Raw genomic sequence first — 22,003 nt, forward strand, 5'->3', positions numbered from 1 at the left:
GGTATGTGTGTGGGGGGGTGGGGGGGGGCAGCTGTTTGCTTTGGCGCTGACTAAAACATGTGAGAGTCACATCAGCAGCACAACGAGGTCTGAAATCCAGGATGAAAAGATGAAAGTATTACTACACTAAAGACCTTGGATCTTGTTCCAGAGCTTTCAAGTGGTTAGACCGATTAATGTGTTTCATCTCTGACCTTGTAGACATCCTCAACTGGACATAATGTTTGACTCTTTATGTCCTGCTATTTACAGTATGTGAAAACACTATGCACAGATTACTGCAAGTCTTTTAAGCTCTTTACCCAGCAGAGGGCAGCAGAGAGGCCTGATTGTTGAGGACATGATGATTTTCCAAAACAATACAAAAAAAAATACAGTGTGTTTGACTTATCTAACATAAGCTGTAAACGCTGACATGTCCGGCTCCCTGTCTTACTCCCCGACAGTCGCAACCCAGCGTTACTTCCAATAAGCATTTTAATACTACCACATCATGAACATCCACTGTGTAGCATTACCCCACTGTGTGGACACACGTCCTGGATGCTGCTGCGTCAGGGTCGATGGTAATGTAAGCAGCTCTGACCTGCCAGTAATGGTTTGGAAGATTGTTACCTGTAATAGCTTTATTAGCGCTATAGCTACAGCTAATACAAGAGGCACTTCATCAATTATGTCCTGCCATGATATCCATGACAAAACAACACGTATGTTCACAGTACGAGTAGTTTCTATTCAAATAAAAAATCATTAATATGCAAATAGATGCAGCAAGACAAATTAATCAGATCATCTCCATATGTTGTATCTGTGGTATCAGTATCAGGTTTTCTACTATGTACTGTTCTTATCTTGACAAGAAAAATCTGTTCCTCCTAATTAAGCCAATTCGCTCATTAACTAGCAAAGATATTTTTCATACTACCATGTCTGTATTCACATGCTACATATCTGGCATGACATACATCTACGAGAAGCCTGCTTTTGTCCGAAATCAGGGACACGACGCTTCTGATGTTGCTACGTATTTCGGTACACAATTTATTTTTTTTGTGACTTCCATAATTCACTTTACAGCAAAGTCTCACATGTGAAAACTACTGTACTGCAAACTGCTATATAATCCCCTGGCATCTGTATGTACGAGTCAGCGCTCAGTTTCCTAGAGACAGTCCAGCAAACACCCGCAGCACTTTGTTAATCCTGCTGCCATATATACTGTGGAATTATAACCAGCTGCCCTTAGCCAACAGCCCGGATCTCAGAGTCATAAATCGAATCAGCAGCACTGAGTTTAAAGTCCTGACTCAGCGAGAGCAAAAGAACAGTCCTGCAAAATTTAACAATCTAACTCCACTAATAAAAAATAAAAAAAAAGAAACAAGAAGAAAGAAAAATCGCTTTTGCTCAAACAGCGCAGCAGTGATTATCTTAGACATCCACAGATTGATTTCACTACAGAGACTGATTCTTCAGCAGCAGTATTTCCCATGGTAGAGTCCCATTCTTGATGCAAAGCTGAATAGTGACTCTCAATAAATATAAACCTGTAATAAACAGCAGGGTTGGTGGCGAGTCACTATGCTCTCATGAGGCTGATAGCTCGCTAGTTACGCTGCAGCAGCCACACACGTTAGCAATATAATGCATGTGTTTAATATGAGTTAATGATATTGTAATTTTCCCTTAGTGTGCAATATACAGACGAGTGACAGCTTAGAGTAAAACCATGAAACTGGACTCACGTGGCGCTTTTCTAGTCTTATCAGCCACTGAAAGCACTTTCACCTTCACACATACTTTTCCCCTACACAGCAGTACAGCGCTTTTCTACCACACATGCACATTCACACAGCCATGATACATCATTGGGGCAAATTTTGCGGGTTCAATGTCTTGTCCAGTCCAAGGACACTTCGAAATGAAACCAGAGACTTTCCGGTTAGTGGACGACCCCCTCCGTCTCCTGAGCCACAGTGGCAGGTTGGTTTTCTCTGCCCCCCGGGTTTCAGCCCAATCAAACATCTATGGGAGATTTTAGACTGATGTCTCTGTCAGATAGCCACCATTATCAAAACACCCGGTGAGGGAACATCTTTCTGGTCGGGCAACTGCTTTGGTTACCTTGGAGATCAAAGCTGCTGTGTCATTAAGAAGTGTTTCTATGTATATGAGCAACTTTCAAACTCGGCTTTTAAATTCATGCCACTGCTGCAAAAAACTAAATCTGTAAGACAAACACAGGCCAGACACACAAGTGACTTCATGGATTAATTTAAGGATTTGTTGTCTTTGCATGAGTGAACTGAGCACACTTGCATGTGTTTACATCTTATTCCGCAGACACAAGCGAAAACAAACCCCGATACGAAGGGAGCGCGCGCACATCCAGGCCTCTATCAAAGAGTGGCAGCATCACATGTTGCTGCAATTTGTCTAAGTTTAGTTGTGAGGCCTTAGACAAATGTACACTGGAAACTGCATTCCTGCCTTAAAACCACGGCTTAACATTGTCTGCAGCTATTATCCTAATCAGACCAAGGGGCCCTGCAGTCTCAGTGTGGGGTGTGGGGTGGGGGTGTGGGGTGGGGGTGGGGGTGGGTGGGGGTGGGGGTGGGGGTGGGTGGGGTTTCCAGCATAGCTCTCGGTAGCCAAGAGAAAATCTCAGAAGATCATCCACAGTGACAGGACTAACTATTTGGCTGTGGGAAAAACAAAAGGGGGCTTTAGCAGTCTGTGAGAAAGGAGAAGCGATCCTACCAAGGGTTTTAAATAATTCAGCCACGCAAGAGAGGAAGGACAGATTAACAACTGACTGAAAACTGGTGAAGTGAAAGTTGACAAGGATGATGTTCATCCCGTCCTGGCACACATTAAACTTCACTAACTTTATTATAAAAGAAGCAGAGAGCAGCGATCTGTCAACACAACACGAGCATCCCAATCACTGCTATCCTCAGACCACCCCCCCTCTCGTGCGTGTGTGTGTGTGTGTGTGTGTCTATTTAAGTCTCCTTGTGACAGAGAGGAGGGACAAAGGGGAACAGGAGATAAATATCCTGCTGCGTTCTTCTCTGCATCACTTTGTGTCCGTCTGCATCCACAGCATCATCACAGACAGGTAAGACCAGACATCTGCGGCTCTACAGCTACAAAACTCTGGTTATTTCTTCTGAGACATGAAGTTACAATAAGTCACCTGTGTACTTTAGTACTTACAGCTGCTCTGGTCTAAGAACTGGATTTTATTTTTGTAATTTAATCAGTTTGTTTAAAATTAAATAAAATATTCGTGTCATTTTCTAGATGATTTGAAAACAACATCTGAAACAGCAAATAGTCACATTTCTGCAGCATTTCACACCTTTTGCTTAAAATAGTGGAAATGAGCCTATTAATCATCATAATCATCATAATAGCTGCAAGTTAATTTTTTGTCAATTAACTAACTGATTATTCTTTGTGATTCTAATTACATTATAAAAGGTTTAAAGATTCTTACAGCCATGATGACTCTTAATGTCATATGATCAGGTCATTTAGCTGCAGAGCAATGAATGGGCAACATGGAGCAAATCTTATCACAGTACATCTACTTTTCTATTGCAACATTGTGACAACAGTTGCATTTGTGAAAAACTAATAAATAACCAGACAGAAAAATATATGTATATAAAAATACAATAGTGTTGATTTGCCTAATGAAGTAATACAGAGACATGGCATGCTACAATCTAGAGCTGTAAGGGTCAATTAAATGATGAATAGAAAAATAACTGGCCACTAGTTTGATAAATCGATTAATCATTAACAACGATTTTTCAAGTATAAAATCCAGTTCCAGCTTCGACGCTGTTTTGATTTGCTGTTTTTCTATGTCTCATGTTATAAACTGAATCATTGGGTCGGAAAATTTCAGCCAGACTAAACAAACAGTTTGATCTTGTAGACTAAATGATTAATCAAGAAAACAATCAGAAGATTGATCAGTAATTTTTCCTTTTTCATCTTTCTGATATTTATCAAGGCGCCAGTTTCTTGATGAAGTCAGCTCTGCATCCTTAAAAACAAATATTAGTTCAGCTTTGTTCCCAGAATTGGGGACCCTGCCTGTATCTGTGTCTTTATCCAGGGGAAAAGTGGGGGTGAAAGTGGGAAATGTTATCTATCTGGAATAGCTGTCGTGTTGGGGGGGGGGGGGGCCTTGCATGCGTCTCCCTGTCTGCCATCACTTTGCTTTCTGGCAGGCGAGAGTGCTATCTGCACTGGGAGGTGACTGGCTGACTCTGTCCAGCTGGCTCTGTGTGTGAAGACGTAACGATGACTGATAAACGAAACTAAACAAAAACAAAACATGAGAAAAGTCACGTCCATTCATTTCAAGATCAATCTATGTCTATATATACTGTGCGTTTCCATTCCGGTAACACTATACGGTCGAGTGTGTGGTGGAATGTATGAATAGTGGAGCTAAAATGGAAACCATAGTAAAGACCCCTGGGGCTCTGAACCCAAGTGGTCCCCACTGTCGAGCACTTCAGAGGCAAAAGGTTTTATTTTTGTCTTGCAGGGGGAATTGAAATAGCCAAGATGCCTGAGAAAGCGTAAGTGTATTGTGTTTCTGTTATTTTTTCCATTTCCAAATGAGTGTATCAGTTTCACACAGCAAATGGGATTTATCCATAGAAACACTTAATTAAAGATAACATGGCCATTATCAATTATCAGATACAATTCATTAAGTTTTTTATCTACGACTGAATGTTAATGCTTCATTTCTGTGTCTATTATGTTCTTTCTTTATTTTACACCCACAGACCGGAGGTAAGATTTCTAATAATCTATTCATTTAATAAAAGGCATTAATAACAAGATTATCACCAGGCTGATAAAATGTCACACAAAAATAAATAAATAAATAAAACCCGTCTTTTTGCAGAGGAAATCTAAAATCTCAGCTTCTCGCAAGCTCATGCTGAAGGTGAGTTCTCGGGTCACGTGTGCACAGACAGAATAAGATTGAATCTAACAGTTTGAATTGACGCTGTGCGTGGTGTTTCAGAGCCTGATGGTGGCCAAGGCTAAAGAGGAGCTGGAGCAGGAGATGGAAGAAAAAGAGGAAGAAAAGACAAAGTACCTGGAAGAAAAATCTCCTCCGATACAGACCAGAAGCATGTCCTTAGGAGAGCTGAGGGTGTGGTTTTACTCGTACTGTTCCACTATTTGCAAAGTAAAACTCTGGAAATGATTCATGTTTACCAAAATAATGCTGCCATGGAGCTCTGTTACTTCAGTCAAATTAACTTCTAACCCCTCCTGTTTTCTATGCAGACGTTATGTGAAGAGCTGCACGCCAAGATAGATGTGGTGGATGAGGAGCGGTACGATATTGAGGCCAAAGTCTTGCACAACACCAGAGAGGTAACAGAAGGCCAGTTAAGAAAGACTGTAATAGAAAAAACAGCACAGACAAACATATTGCGAAGCCGCAGCCGTACAATGATGCAGTCCAACAAGTGCCGTGTGTCGTAACCTCTAAAGTTCAGCTTCAGACCGACTCCACAAGAGCACCGAGTGTTAAACTGAGTCACTTCACGCTCTACTTTCTCCACAGATCAAAGACCTCAACATCAAGGTACTTGACCTGCGAGGGAAGTTTAAGAGACCCAGCCTTAGAAGAGTGAGGGTTTCAGCTGACGCCATACTGCGCTCACTGCTGGGCTCAAAACACAAGGTCTCTTTGGATCTGCGGGCCAACCTCAAATCAGTCAAGAAGGAGGACACAGAGAAGGTGGGTGTGCTTTCGCTGATGTTCTAACTGTGGGTGACTGACATGGTGTAAAACAGATTAATAAAACTTTCTTAAATTGCCAAAATAAAAAAGAAACCACTGGTGCAAAGGGTCAAAATATGAGATTGTGTTTAGCTGTAGTTAAACCAAACATCTGATGGAGTTAGATGCTTTAAAGTGTGCAAAGGATCCTTTTCTCTGAAGACGACTACCAGCACAGCAGAGACTCTCCAAGGTGAACACTAAACTAAACTGTGTGCTGTGTGTGCTGCAGGAGAAGACTGTGGAGGTGAGCGACTGGAGGAAGAATGTGGAAGCCATGTCGGGCATGGAGGGCCGCAAGAAGATGTTTGATGCAGCAAAGGGCCACAGCCAGTGAATGAAAGAGCTGCCCTTCACCATCAAACACCATCACCTGCAGTCCAAAGAGCCGAATACAGCACAAAACAGAAACACTAATGCTTCACAAGGTCACATTTTTTTTGGTATTTCATATTCAGTATCTTTTCCATGTAACACTCACATTTTCTGTGTGTTTTGTTTCATTATTACTGAAATAAAGCAGTAAATGAAGACTCTTTTTTTTTACATTGCAAGAGAGACCGCTTTGCATTCACACTCATCAATCAGCTGTTCTGACATTGATCACATGCTTATGTGCAGTTTTATGCATTGCTTGTCCTGCAGCACAAACCACAAGCCTTTCAGGATAATACATGCAAAATGTAATCCAGGTCAGATAACTCAAAAACTGCAAATAATGCTGAAATAACAACATACTGTATCAACATAGTCTCCACAAAAATACCAAAGATGGATGTGACAACTGCAGCCTCATTTCACCTCTGTGTACAAAACAAGTCTCTACAAGGACATGCAAACAGCCGCACGTGAACAGAAATCAGCAGCGAGCAGATGCCAATACATGAGCAGCAGGAGAGCTAGCACGGGTTAGCACAAACAGCAGGCTAGGCTACATACCTGCTGTAGCCTGGCGAGGAGGAGCAGCCATACCTGGCATCTCAGTGAGGAGTAAATCCCGTGGTTGAAGTCTGTCTGTCAGGGGCAGCAGCAGGAGCAGCAGCAGGGACCCGGGGTATCAGGAATCTGCAGCTCGAAGCTGTGAGTCTCTGAGCAGCAGCAGCAGCAGCAGCGGGGAGCCACTGATCCACAAATCTGTACTGAAACACCGTCACTGGTCTGTTACTGAGTCAGTCCCACCGTTACATGTTAAAGAGCCTCAGCAGAGAGGCAGACAGGTCCGCAGCTTAAACAGTCCGCCTCACTGCGAACAGTGCGTTTGATTTGTGCTGCAACAAGTGGAAGTTTGTCACGTGCGAGTGCAGCAGGGAAACTTGGCCCTCTGCCCAAATGTTCATATATTTAACAACTGTATTTGAATGAATAATAAAAATTTACAAAGCAAACTAAGATACCAAAAAATAAATTCATATATGAAAATAGAAAATTACATTTTGTGGTATGTGTCCTGAATTATACAATTAAATTCATGTTTATACAATATTCATAATATATTGGAAATATTTCCATGATAAAAATAAGTCCAACTTGCTCAGAGAAATTGTGTTTGTATCTGTAACAGGGATGCAGGGGCGGAGCCACATATTGTAAACAAAAGCGGAAGTGGCGTCGTCAGCAGACGATCACATGTTTTCTATAAGTGGCAGAGGGATATACACAAATGCTTTTCATTTATTTGTAAATTAATTGAATGTAACCACAGATTTTATTTATTGTATTATATATATATATATATATGTATTATTTATTTGTTTGTTTATATGCATCTGTTTTATATTTGCAAGATAATTTGTGAATTTACAAATGTATTATTTGTATTTGTGGAAGGTGTTTTATATTTACAGATTACACATTTACTCACTGATGGCCAGTCTGTTAATAATAATATTGAGGCAAATCTACCTACATACCTGTCCCTCTTCCTCCACACCTGCTTTTTCCACAAGTTTTCACATGTTATTTCCTTTTCTCTCCTACAAACTTTCCTCTCTTTCTCTCTCACTCCTCCCTTTCTACTCTCTCCTTCACTCTTTAAATCCAGACTTTCCTTTCTGCCCTCTGCTCACCTGTTCTCCAATCCTCTCCTCCCGGTTCTTCATCACATATTTTCCTCCTCTCTGCTCCTAACTTTAGCCTTTCACTCCTTTCTCACTCCCCTCATCATCTGTTAACCATTTCCCGCTTCCTCTCCTGGTCCTCAGGTTGTCCTGTCCTTTCCCTTGCTCTCTTGCTCTTTATCCCTCATGGCTGGCCTAGTGATACGCACCAGGTGCACACATTCACCACTAGAGGGCAACCTAAGCACACCTGACAGGTGAACTGTCCAAACTGTTCCTGTCAACAATTAAACACCCAACTGACTCCTTAGCAGCAATTGCAAGACAAAGATGACAAGGCATCAGGGAGGAGATGCCAAATTCACAGTTTGCCAGCTGGCACATGTACACCCTCAGGGCAAGAGCACCCATGGGAGTGGCACATTTCAATTTTTAATTTTTTAACACATGTACTTCACACCAAGTAAAAATTTCAGAAACCACTGCATTCAGTGTTACCCTCATTTATATAACAAATTATGTCTGTCAAAGAGAAACATTTAAATTGGCTCCAAAGCTCAACTCAACAGTACTGAGAAGGATTGGTTTGTACGGCCAGTTAAAATACTAAAGCTACAGTACATGCATCACTTCTCTTGCGCAAATTTGGCTTTTATTGAGAATTTCAGGAAGCTGCTTTTTCAGTTCAAGTCATGTTTGTTTTATTTGTCTGATATCTAATTCAAATTCCCATGAGTCAAAAGCTGATTTAACTTATTTCTCTGTTTTGCACATTATGTAAATATCTTTGTAAATATCTCTGCAAATCTCAACAAAAGCAAGTACTTGTACATACCTTCTTATTTATGGTTGAGCTGTTATTTTCTACTTTATTCTATTGTTATATTATATATTTGTTTTTTTTTTCTTCTATCTAATTTTTTCTATGCTGCTGTAAGTGGATTTCCCCAGTGTGGGATCAATAAAGGCTTATCTTATCTTATCTGATCCACAATTAATTTATGGGTATTACCAAAAACATAATCTCCATCATTTTCCCTCTCTTCCAGTGGGGGCAGGTGAGGAGGATTAACATGGACTCTGATCAGGTCTGGACTGGAGGTCTGTAGTGGAGGGTAAACTTACTTTAATCTAGTCTATATTATGTGGTTCGTGTTGTTCGTGCATCATTTTGTTTGACATGAATGGTTCTGGACAACAGTATATTTAGTTTGCCTAATTTACCTTATTTCAATGTAGTGTTTGTAGTTCCCAGACTTTGCAGACCATTGCTGTACCAGGTGTTTCCCTACAGCAGTGAAGTTCCTCTACTTAGATCCTTTACGTCAGTTAAAGTACCAGTAAAACAATAAAGAATGACTTGATTACAAAAAGTGCTGCACTGAAAATTTTACTTAAGTAAAGTTACAGAAGTATCAATAACAAAATACTTAAAGTTATGCAGATTGGCTCTCTTCAAAGTGTTATTGTATAATATGCAGACATGAAGAGTATTTACGTTTACTCAAGTACTGTTCTTAAGTACAAGTATTTTAAAGCACTGTAAGTATTTCCATACAACTTTATACTTCTACTCCACCGCAGTTCTGTTCATTTGTACTGCAGTACATTCAGTTTATAGCTATAGTTGCAAGTTCCTTTTTAGGTCAAGAAAAGATGATAACACACTTGATAACAATATAAATACAATATAAATAAATAACAATATAAAACTACAAAATACGAGATTAAGGAGTAATTCCCAACCTTTTTTTGGCTTTTTGGCGTGTGATGCCTCACAAAAAAGCAGCGTATACTTGGGGCCCCTTGTCATGTTTCAGATGTCTATTAGTTGTTAGCAGCTTCACCAAAGAGACGTTTACCCTCTAAACCTCTCAGAGAGTTTCATTTGAACTGTTTGAGGCCCAAAGCAGCAAAATGATTACTTTGTTATACAAACAAAATCTAAGATTAGTTAAGTAAGATTAGTCAAAAGAAAAAACAATCAAACAAAAAAAAACCCCTCAGATTTATCTTGTGACCCAGTGAACCACTGGACCATAAAGTCCACTTGCATATTAAGTAATTAAAAGTAGTTTCACTTCAACCAGCTTTGACACCAAAGTGATATTCAGCACTGATGCATCAGGATCAAAAGTCCAATAATGTAATATAAAATAATAAATCAGTCACAGAAGACATTAGTCTGCAGGATAAATACTTTTACTTTACATACTTTAAAGGTATGTTGCTGATAATACGTCTGTGCTTTTATTTTGGTAGGATTTTAAATGCAAGACTTTTTTTACATTGTTGTATTCGGACTTTTACTTAAGTGAATCATGTTATTATTTCTTCCATCTCTGATATTATATTAACTTACCATTTCTGACATAACATAATGTTTAGGCAGTTTTTTACGCTGTAGCTGGTGGGGGTGGAGTTATCTTATTTATATACTGTTGTTTAAATGATGCATTAGCTCCTCAAAGGGTTTGGATGAGTTTTTCATATTAAATGCACCTAGTAGGAGTCAACTAACTGTGGTGGAGTAAGTCCAGTATTTACCTCTGCAAATACAGTGAAGGAGAAATAAAAAAAATGCACACATTGTGTAGAAATGCACCAGTAAACAGCAGTTGCTTTCAATTACCACTGTTAGCGGTAGTTATTGTGGGGAGTCCTTGAACCAGCTGCACATACACAAAAAAAAAAGCAAGCGGTATTTGTCAAGACAAGTAAGGGAAAGTGCAAAGACTGCGGGTTAATAGTAGACTACAGTTGAGTCTGGCAGGTCTATTGTGGCTGTGTGGGTGCGGTCTCACTGGGCAGGGCAGGGCAAGGTGCGCTTTTATTACTTCACACATCACCGACTCTCCGCAGCTGACGGGCGTCGGAGGTTGTTGGGCCACACGGACGTTTTACAAAAACAAAAAAAACACAAAAACTCAAAACAGAAAAAAAAAACCAAAAACATGACGAGTTTGGATCCGCTGAAATCAGTCATTTCCATCGGGAATGTGGACGACACTTCGCTGGCGGTGCCGTCCGTTAACCAGTACGGAACAGGGCAGCAGCGCGTCCTGGAACAAGTGCAAACTATCAGGAGGACAAAGTCGAGGCAGTTCAGCAGCAGGAGTGGATCCGCTTCTTTATCTCCAACAAGTAAGAGCACAAGGGCCGTGGATACGACCCAGGACACAGAGGGTTCTGGAGGTTTTAGAAATTCGAAGAGATTTATTTATTTATTTAATTATTTTTTTTAGCTTAAAAACTTTTTAGGCTTGTTCCTGTAAGGATCAGAATTTCTCCTGCAGCTGGAGAGAGCTCTGAAACACCATTATGTTGAGACATAAACCTGTAATGCTTCAGACAAAGTTGAGGTTGTTTTAGTTGGAGTTTACAGTTTTGGTTGTGTTGTGTTACAAAGTTGACTTATGAAATCTGCAAAAAATAGAATTAAAACACTGAGGTTATGTCATTGGGTTTCCTGGATTTTTATACACTTGTTAATGTTTGATGAAGTTAGTCTACTACCATTTTGTAAACCTAAACCTACACATGCTGGGTGCTTGGGAAATTGATGGCATTATTAATTGGCACTTTTATGTTGGTGAATGAGAGTGGTTAGTGAACATAAGGGAAAAGAAGAAGACACCTTTAATTTAAAATTTAGAACAAAACCATACAACAAAATCAGAATAGCAACAGTGGATTATTTTATTTTATTTTGATATCCGGAAGTCAGATTTGAAAAAAAAGAAAAGAAAAAAAAATCAAATGGAGTTATAGTTCATCATAGGATACAAGTGTTTATTGTTTAAACATGATAAATAGAATGTGCTAATTAAAAAATAAGGGCATGAAGTGTGACATTTACATATATATTAAACACAAATACATCCATTTCAGATCCTACTATTTACAGTTAGGTCAGACTTGCCTGGAGGCAACTGAATACATAACAAATTATCCTTTTTCCTTAGACAGAGGCGGCAATGATCTGTTGATATGATAACAGCTGATAACCCTGCACATTTCTCCTCAGGCCCTGTGCATGACTCTGTGTTCGGGGATGCTTTCAAGTTACAGTCAAGCACATCTACTGGCACTGTTTTCATTGGGAATGGCTTCTCTAAAGCTGTAAGTTATAGGGTTTATTTGTATTTTGGGTTTTTTTTTTTCACTGTAAGAATGACTTATTGTAATATCAGTGTTGTTGTAGAGAAAATAATGTGACTCTGAGGCAGAGCCGCAGCCACAGCTCAGGACTGTGCCTTGGATTTTTAAAAACCTGATTAGGAATTGATATTCTACAACTTTGCACAAATTACAGATGTTGTTTTGTGAACCAGATGTTGGTCTTATTTAATATTTAAACTAGCACTTCAGTATTTTAACCACATTTAGATTATTTTCTTAACAGATTGATCTTCTTTTTTCTCAATTGAATCATTGTTTTATCTATTAAATGTCAGGAAATTGCCAATTATAGTGTCCAACAGCCCAGGGCTTTGTCTGATTATCTGTCCAAAACCCAAACAGATTTCATTGACTGTCACAGGATAAAGAAAATTATATCATCCTGACATTTGAAAAGCTGGAACCAATCAATCAATCAAATAATTGTTGTAAATGTATGCATGTATGCATTTTTTTGGTGGCCAGTCAAAAATGTCATGTGGGGGAACTTTTTACTCCAGACCTCAGTGTTAATAAAATCCCACCTATAGCCCTGGTCTGAAGGGAGTACTGAGAACTAACTTGTAACTCCCAGTGAATCAAAGTGATACATTTCACCACTATTTGTGTGAATTTTACAGAAATACACAACATGATTTGATGAATTTTCTATTAGCTTAGTATAGTAGGTATAGTGTACCATACCGTATAGTGGCGGCCTAATACCAATAATAAGAAACAGGGGCTCAAAAATGAGTTGTCCCCAGTTGACTTTCCTCCTGTTTCTTTCTCAGAAATCCATTTCCAGATACTTCCAGAGTCTCTCTGTCTCTTCACACAGAAATCTGTTTACCAGCCTCTGCCTTAGAAGCAGCCAGTCATTCATATAACCACCCGCAGGGTTCCTCACCAAAAAGATTGCCAGCTCAGATGTCAGTCACTCTGTCTCCTTGCTTTGCTGCTTTCATTGCAAACACATGTATTATTTGGCTCTGCAGCTCAGCCTAGAGAAAAGCATGAACCGACAACCAGTCAACTTTTCCAAGGGATCCAGTGTGAAGATGAACACAGCAGCTTCTGCCTATCATTATGAGAGGTGTTACGCTCCTGTCAGCCCCATAGCCGTCGGTCAAACCAACACCACCCGCAGTGAGCCTGACCTGGCCTGGCAGCACTCTGTGCCAAAACGCTCTGTTCCTCTGCAGAGGTTCCTCTCCAGCAGGGGCACCCACAGGACAGACAGGTCCACTAGTCAGTATATAACCACCAACATGGGCCAGCTTCCATCCATTATGAATGGCACAAGTCAGATCAAAACAAACAACCAGTTCATTTATGGCCAAATTGACTCATCTAAACAGCTTCCAAACATTTCAGTCCCTGACGGTACAATCAAGGGCAAAGGAGAGTCTGGGTGAGTGGGAACCAACTAGCTTCATTTTCTTAATTGTGCATGATATAAATACAGTTTTGAGCATAAACAAATTGAGCTTGCATACTCACAGTGTGTATAAATAGGATTTGGATTGTAATTTTTTATTTCTACAGCTGGACGACTGGGATCAAAGAGGTTGCTGATATCACTATGAAGGAGGCTGTGGAGTGTCTTTCCAGTGACGATGAGACCTTTCAGCACTGTGGCGCTTCCTACATTCAGCACAACACTTTCATTGATGACAAGGCTAAAGAGGAGGTAGTTTGTCTGGTTATGTTATCATGCTGTCAGACTGCAGTTGTGCCGCTGACATTTTTTTTTACCTGCTATTTCTCAAAGTCAGCCATGATTCAATTCATTGAAATCTGTTCTACAAAACATAGGCCTCATATGGAACCAGTCATTTAAAATAATTGTTTAAAATAACTCTTTGTCACTTAGCTGTGCTAAATCCTGAAGCCTTCTCGTCTCGCAGGTGCTACAGTTCAATGGGATCCCCCCTCTGGTGGGTCTGCTGCAGAGCCCCAATTCACAAGTGAGCCAGACAGCCTCGGCTGCCCTTCGTAACCTGTCCTTTAAAAACAACAGCGCCAAGGAGGCAATACATCACAGCGGTGGCATCACAGAGGCTGCGGCTCTGCTCAGAGATACAGACTCTGTAGAGATACAGAAACAGCTGACAGGTACCAATTGGCTCTGAAACATAGAAACCTGTTCATGTACTGTACATATACTGCAGACACACACTTAACCATGCAACCATGTAATTTAATATTTGATTGACACGCTGCTCCCTATTTTCTTCCCAGGTCTCTTGTGGAATTTGTCCTCTACAGACGACCTGAAGCCAGACCTGCTGAAGAGTGCTTTGCCTGTCCTAATGGAGCGTGTGATCCTGCCTTACACTACAGGTCCTAACCGCGCCAACCAAGACCCTGAGCTTTTCTTCAACGCCACTGGATGTCTAAGGTAAGAAATTAAATACAACTGAGCACTTGATATAATTAAGATCTCATTGTAGACCAAGTAGTAAATACACTGTTTTATATTTATACCATGTTTGCTATGCTATGAGTATCACTCTCCTCTAGAAATGTATGTAGTTTGAATATGACATTATGTATGACAAAAGATTTGTGATAAGCCAAGGTCCCACTACAAAACTGGTTAAGTTTGCTCTCTTAACATATTTGAACAGTCAGTATTAGTCATAGAGGAAGTGAATGTTTGGAAGGGATGATGTAAGTCTGCCTCAAACACTGTAGTGGTTTTGCTACTTCGACTCTTGGACACACACTTTTTTTTTCTCTTGACGTCTTTACAAATTACAACACCAAACTTTGACACTACCGACAGTAGATTTGTGCATTTACATGTCTGTTTTTTTTTTTTTTTGGTGTATAAGTTAGATTTACATGATTATCTATATAAAAATTCAAATAACCACCACTGCACTGAACATTATCCGCCAGGACCAAAATAAATGACAAATGGATCTATTTGATCGAGCCCTCCACTTTGAGCAACATCTTTTTTTATTTTATTTTGTAACCCGTATGAGACATATTCACAGATTTATGAGAAGATTAAATATCATCACCAGAGATAGAACATATCTTTTGAGTCTAATACAAATTGAGTATAATATAGCAGCCCTGCAATAAAGCCTATCTTCAAAGTGGTTACAATGTTGTAAAAGTTTTTGTTGAAACTCTTACAGAGGTGTTAATTCACCTTTATGCTCATTTTAGAGGCTGTAGTTTGAGGTGAGAGTTGTTGAGCTTCTCTCATCATTTATGCCTTCTTTATTTTTCCAATTTTTTAAATCTGTTATTAGCTGCTCGCACCAGTATTGTAGGGTTTCTGTCAAGCTTGTTGCTTTTGAAAAAGCCCTCTCAGGCGCTTGGAGCTCTGACACTATAATTGTGAGTTTTAATTTTCGGCGGCACCATCAATCAAACCATAGTTACAGGGAGTAAACGTAATCTTATCTGCTGTATCAGCAAACATGGAAACATCTGCAATGTAAAACTTGTCACTGACTTCCTGAATCATTCAGAGAAAGCTGTAATTGTTGTTTTATTTGTGTCCCTGACAACACAAGATTACTGTTCTTTAGTTTTTAGGTAAAGCGTAATTAATTATTTATGTTTTTTAATAAATCACTACTTAAGATCTTTGCTCCAAGGTTTGGCCATAACTGTTACTCATCAAACGAAATAAACCCAGTTCAGTAATAATGGTAGTAGAACTTTGTATTTTGCATTAAGAGCCATGATTCAAATCTTAATAAAATGCATTCTGTCTGTCTCTAATAGTATTGTTGTCTATTCTGTAACATATCCAAACATTGTTGTATTTTTATTTTCAACAGAAACCTCAGCAGTGCAAAGCAGAACAACAGACAGGCGATGAGGAAATGTCGTGGGTTGGTCGACTCTTTGGTCAGTTACATTAAAGACTGTGTGGAAGCAGGAAAACCAGACGATAAGGTGAAACAAACAAACAAAAGATATTTACTTACATTATCTACTAATCCTGCCGTCTGTGTGTTCCTCTTTCTCTCTCGTTGTCTCTGTCACTCACATGTCACACGAGAAAAAGATCTAAGAGCTGAGGGCCAATGAATAAGGTCTGTGAAATAGGGTGGGGCTTGGTCATTAAGAGCCTTAAAAGTAATCAGCAAGGTCTTAAATTGAATTCTGGAGTGAACAGGGAGCCAGGGAAGATCAGCTAAGACTGGGGTGATGTGCCAGTCAACATCCTTGCTGCTGCATTTTGGACCAACTGCAAGGGAGATAATGAAGATTGGGGAAGGCCTAAATACAAGGAATTACAATTGTCCAGTTGAGTTGTTATAAACTCTCAGATCTGTTCAAGTTTGGAAATGGTGCATGTCTTAAGACGGACACCAGAATCAAGGATGACACACAGGTTCTTTGCATATGACTTCACATACAGCGTGAGAAGGTCAAGCTTACTTGCAAGGAGGCTTTTGGACTTAGAGGTACCAAATATAAATACTTCAGTTTTGTTGCTGTTTAACTATAGTTAATTATTTGCCATCCAGCACTTAATGTCCTTGAACCAGTCCAAGAGAGGTTGAGGTGAATCCCTAGATTTTAGTGGGAGGTACAGCATAGAAGTGACAGGCTGTTTCCATGAGGTAGAATGTATAGGCTGAATAGGAGTGGCCCCAGGGCGGCACCATGAGGGACCTTGTAGGTGACATTGGCAGAGGACGAAAACTGAACTATAGACACTGAGAGTGTCCTATGTCTAAACCAGTTTAGTGCAGCACCCTTCATACCAGCCCACTGTTCACATTACCAAAACACTGAACACATGACCAGATTGCATTACATTGTACAGCTGTTGCTCCTCTTGTGTTTAATAATGTCGTTATTTAATTGAATGTATTTGTCAGGATGCATCTAGTCAAGTTACAAAACACATAGGACTCTTTCGTGTTACATGTGCCCTTATGTTATGTATTGTTCTTCCTGTTGAAACAGTCTGTAGAAAACTGTGTGTGCATCCTGCACAACCTGACATTCCAGCTGGAGGCAGAGGCTCCGACTCTGTTCAGCAGGATCACAGCTTTGGCCAAGACTGTAAACAGGAGGAACAGTGAGGGCGAGACGGGCCCCATCGGCTGCTTCAATCCGCAGAGTAAATCACCAGATCAAGAGGTGAGAAGACCCTGGTGTTCACCAAAGACAATTAAGCAGCATACTGGTGCTTTAGGCTCGTCTGTCCAGCCAATTCTCAGTAATTTAGGTGTTTTTGATTTGGCAATGTCCTTGGAGCATCATGCCAAACAATTAATTAGAAACTGCTTCTTCCAACTGAGGCACATCTCCAAACTAAGAAATCTGGTGTCAAAGGCCAAATTGGAAAGGATCATTCATGCTTTTATTTGGTCTCGTTTGGATTATTGTGACAGTCTACTTGTTTGAATAAGAAAGAGCTTGACCATCTCCAGACTGTTCAGAACTCTGCTGTAAGGTTTTTAACACGCACAAGCAAAAGAGCAGACATCACACTTGTTTTAGCATCACTTCACTGGTTACCAGTTCATTTTAGAATTCATTTTAAAATTCTGGTCCTTACTTTTAGAGCCTTGCACGGACAAACTCCTTCTTACATCTCTGACTTGATACAACTTCACACTCCTACCCGCAGTTTAGGTCATGAGGTCAGAGGCTGCTAGTGGTTCCCTATAACCACTGTAAGACCTGGGGGGACCGATCCTTTCGAGCAGTGGCACCCAGACTGTGGAATGCACCCATTATATTTCTGTCTTTTACTATTTATTTTGAAGCACTTTGTGATTTTTATCTGTGAAAGGTGCTAAATAAATAAACTTTACTTACTTACTTACTTACTTACAAACACACGCACTGATGTATGAGGGGTAATTGGTAAGAATGTAGTCTAAGGTAAAAAGATGATTATACAGCTGTTAAATGCACATGCAGTTCAACTCTTGGAGTGATTATTAAGGTTTAAAGTTCTGAAGTTCTCTACTACGACTGAATTCAGCAGCCCTCTTTACCATGCTGTAAGAAGGGGAACCCTCCCCGAGGGCTGCTAATACCTCCTTGGGTGATCATCCCTTGAGACTGAGGTAGTGGATGACTGCACGAAAGCCGATATTGTCCATTCTCAGAAAGTGCTGCAGCAGAGAAAGCCTGGAAGATGACCCCCATCCTGCAAGGCCGGTGTCTTGCAATTTTCAATTACCTGAAACAGAAATACCACAAAAGTTACCAACTACAAACTCTTTCTGCATAATCACTCAAAGAGTTGAACTGCAGCTCATATCTCATCTCTAATCTTCCTCTGCCTCAAGCCACAAACTTATCAATCTTCCCTCATATACCAGGCCCCTAGTGTTATTTTTAATTATGACAGCTCATTTTACCTGTCAGTTTGTCTAGACGTTACCTGTCAGTGTGTGTCTTGCTTTTAATCAGTTGAACTCATTTTTTAAGTTATGGCATTATAGCAATTATAATTACATTCTAGCGTGTCAAAGGCTTGTTGAATCATTACCACCTGTTTCCTGCAAGCAAATGTAACAATAAAATGGAAAATGAAACACACAGGATAGGCTTTGACTTTATCACACACCATCTGAATTCATTCAGTCAATGCAAAAATCCCACGGTGCAATTCTTCATTGCATTAAAAGAGTCAGCTACAATCAAAAATTGAAAGGTTTTACTGCTCATACAATTTGCGCTGTGAAATGCAGAGTATTGAGGCTATGCTATGAAGGGTTTGTGTGCAATAAAAAATAATAATTAAGAAATATAAAGTTTAAAAATCAAAAGATAAGAATGCTAAATATATGTAATATAGATAATTCTTTGGGGTATATTAAGTTGGTGTGCATGTTTTACGCACATAAAAATGTAAAATGTACATATGTCACAGTTACAGGCAGTAGACTGTACAATGAAACTTTAAATATGCTTGATTGTAAATATGCAAAAGTATGGGACAGTGCAAAGGTTAGTGTTGATGATGACCTGTTCTCTCTCTCATCCAGCGTCACTTTGACTTCCCGGTGGTTGAGGATCCACAGCCGACCGGAGCAGGCTGGCTGCTCCACTCCAAAACTCTGCAGAGTTACCTGAATCTGCTGGAGTCTAGCAAGCGAGAGGAAACACAGGAAGCCTGTTGTGGAGCGCTGCAGAACCTCACCGCACAAGAAGGCATTGTAAGATAAGAAATGTTGTGCTGTTACACACCGACCAGTTTTCTATACATGATATTCATACACTCAACATGATGTTTCCCGATTTGAGGAGCTGATCTCTTTTTTCTGTATTTACAGGTCTCCTGTGTAATGAGCCAGGCCATTGTGCAGAAACTGAATGGCCTGCAGGTTATCAGTCCCCTTTTGAAGTCTAACAAAGTCAGCTTGCAGAGGAACACAGTGGCTTTGGTTGGAAATTTGACCAAGAACCCAAACCTGCACAACGCCTTAGGTAAGAAGTAGGTGAAAGACAAAGTAGCATGTTGCTTTATCAAACAGTTCTCTTTCATAGCACTCGTTTCGTTTTGAATGTTTTCCCTTCATTAAAAAAAAAAGTCACTTCCTTGCAAACATAAATATGATTAAGCATCTAAAATACTAAGAGACTGTATATGAAGTAAGAGAATCCTTCCAACAATGTTTGTTAAACCTACAGTTAGATTTGCTTCAGAGTAAAGATGTCACATTTGAGTCATCACCTAAAATCCATTATCTTAAACAATTATTTGCAGTTGTACAAATGCTTGCTTGTGTTAAACAGCCAGTGGGTTTCTTTTATTTTTGTTTACCTTGTTGCTAAAGCTCGTAAGGCCCTCCCAGAGCTGCTGAACATCATCAGTGCAGGCACCAAGCAAGGGAATGAGTCTGATGACACACTGGCTATGGCCTGCCAGGCCGGCAACTGTCTGCTTTTGAAGGAACCTGAGATGGGCAAACGCCTGTTAAACAGTGGCCTGATAAACTCACTGAGCTCTCTCAGTCAAAACAAGTAAGTTTGCATGTGTGCAGTGAGGCACATGTACTTATAAGGATAGATAAGAATATCCCAGGTATGGGGAAACACCTATCAACAGGGACTGCATTTTGCACACCTGTACGATTTCCACGATTCCAAACTAATCTCTTACTATTGTTTTTCCTTCTTTTCAGGTATTTCCCTAAAGCCAGTAAAGTTGCATCCCTGTTTCTCTACAACCTGTGGTCAGAAAAAGATTTGCAAAGCTTCCTGAAAAAGGTGAGTCGAGGATTAACCCTGTGTGCCAAGATCTGTCAGGTTTTGGGTGTGTCCTCTCTGTTTCTGAAGTCCACACCTTTCTCAGGTATTTGTGAGAAACAGAGGGAGAAAGGTTGAAGGATTGGGTAGTGTTCTCAGAAAATGTGAATCAGATATTAAAATGATACGGCTGAGGAATCTAGCAGCTCAGGTTTAAGGAAACATAATGCATTAAAACTCCCACTCAAGATGCATTGTTGAGAATTTGCCATGAGTACAGATCAGTTCAGTTCTTGGGTTTGTCAATCTGACACTTACTTTGAATTTGGCATAATTGCTGAGGTGGAACACTGATTAATACTTAACTATTTGTCCTACAGCAAGGGATGAGTAAGGCCTCGTTTGTAAATGACATCACCACGACGGCACTCAAGTCGGTCCAAGTTGTCCACTAACGCGAGAGCTTTAACTGATCTCTGAAGGTCTTTTACCGAAGCAACTCGCCTGCAAGTTCTCTGCACAGCCAGGACAGGATGTAAACGCACTGAGGCTGAGCAGCATCCTTTCTTATTTGACAAAGACTTACAGATTTGTGATCTACTGCATGTATCCATATAACAAATCTTGCAGTGAATGATTACACAGGCCTGTATATGCTGTAAGGTGAAGGTCGAGATACTATGTTAGCAGCTGCAAGTTTTTATTGGCTTTTTTGGTTTTCACTGCTGTCAAATGACTTTCAATGTAAATTTTGTCTGTGCCTGCATTCTGCAATATGGTACAATTCGCTTGCTTATTAGATAATAACTTAAGGGTTATGCATTCTTTTGCACTGAAATTGCTGTTGATATGACACGATTGTAAAATGAATTTGACTCAGTATGAACGGTGATCATAGATAACAGAGCATGTTTTCTGTTGTTAGAGTTTTTGCAGTTGCTATAGGAGCTATGATATTGTCTTACGCATTGAGGTGTCTTTACATTTTGTAAAGCCAACTCCCTTTTTTTTTCATATGTATGTGTGCAATCACATAATGATCTAATTGTATTGTTGCCAAAATTAGCTGGAAATCTGATAAATAAAGACTACATGTGGGAATTGGACTCCATCATCAGTCATTTGTCTTAGTCACATTGAGTTTTGTGAACTTGCTCAAATCTTGTCACACCCATCCAGGTTTGGGCTGCGACGCTTCTGGGCAGATGAGCAACACATCTTTCAAATTCTGTTTACTCCACCCTTGTAATTTCTTTTCTGCAGCTTAAGAACAAGCTATTCAAGCCAGACGCTGCAGCTGTTGTTGCACTCAGGGCAGTTGTTTGTTGATCAGATTCGAACATTGGTCTTCCACCGTTCAAATCACATAACCCACCCAACATCCATGAGGGATTAATGAGGTCATTGGTAATCTTGCATTTTACAAGGTCTCTGACAGGGCTGATCTTTCTTTATAATCATTTCATTTTACACTGACAGATTTATATAGTCATATGTGATCATTTATAGAGGACTGGTAATACCGTGGGTACGTCTCCAGCTCGTCTAAGTGGCTCCCTAGAGGGAAATCTGCCAAACTAATCTGACCCGAAACTGCCAATCATCATAATTGGTTCCTCAAAGTAAACTACACATGAACAGTTTCGGCAAATACAATCCGACCATATTAAAGAAGCTGTGGATTATATAATTAGCATGGTGCTCGTCGTAAGGTTCCCACAAGTGAAGACTTAAGAGAAAAGACACACAATATCTG

The 22,003-nt window shown here is 40.0% G+C and overlaps 3 protein-coding genes across 9 annotated transcripts in view; 2 read left to right on the top strand and 1 right to left on the bottom strand.

Annotated features, from left to right (window-relative positions):
- nav1b (neuron navigator 1b) overlaps positions 1–7,230 on the bottom strand; it is an 84,355-nt gene extending 77,125 nt beyond the window's left edge. For 5 of the 7 annotated variants that reach the window (XM_056390832.1, XM_056390857.1, XM_056390849.1 and 2 more), the window contains exon 1: positions 6,773–7,229. The gene's annotated coding sequence lies outside the window, so the exon portion shown is untranslated. Of the gene's footprint in view, positions 1–6,772 lie in introns of all 7 variants that reach the window. The other 2 variants (XM_056390864.1, XM_056390824.1) reach the window with 2 other exon arrangements.
- Positions 4,747–6,784, top strand: LOC130178554 (troponin I, slow skeletal muscle-like). Its single transcript, XM_056390900.1, is given in 6 exon segments — positions 4,747–4,845; positions 4,847–4,981; positions 5,063–5,194; positions 5,332–5,421; positions 5,615–5,791; positions 6,066–6,784. Coding segments are annotated over 6 exon segments (723 nt in total). The 5' UTR covers positions 4,747–4,761; the 3' UTR covers positions 6,171–6,784.
- Positions 7,231–10,536: 3,306 nt separating the features above from the next.
- Positions 10,537–21,348, top strand: pkp1b (plakophilin 1b). Its single transcript, XM_056386591.1, has 13 exons — positions 10,537–11,034; positions 11,918–12,012; positions 13,050–13,465; positions 13,600–13,744; positions 13,962–14,169; positions 14,296–14,455; positions 15,861–15,978; positions 17,002–17,178; positions 19,044–19,214; positions 19,332–19,485; positions 19,836–20,022; positions 20,184–20,268; positions 20,628–21,348. Exons 1-13 carry the CDS (start codon positions 10,845–10,847, stop codon positions 20,700–20,702), a joined length of 2,181 nt encoding a protein of 726 aa, XP_056242566.1. The 5' UTR covers positions 10,537–10,844; the 3' UTR covers positions 20,703–21,348.
- The last annotated feature ends 655 nt before the right edge of the window (positions 21,349–22,003 follow it).

Source organism: Seriola aureovittata, chromosome 2 (genome assembly GCF_021018895.1).
Source record: "Seriola aureovittata isolate HTS-2021-v1 ecotype China chromosome 2, ASM2101889v1, whole genome shotgun sequence".
NCBI classification, from domain to species: Eukaryota; Metazoa; Chordata; class Actinopteri; order Carangiformes; family Carangidae; genus Seriola; species Seriola aureovittata.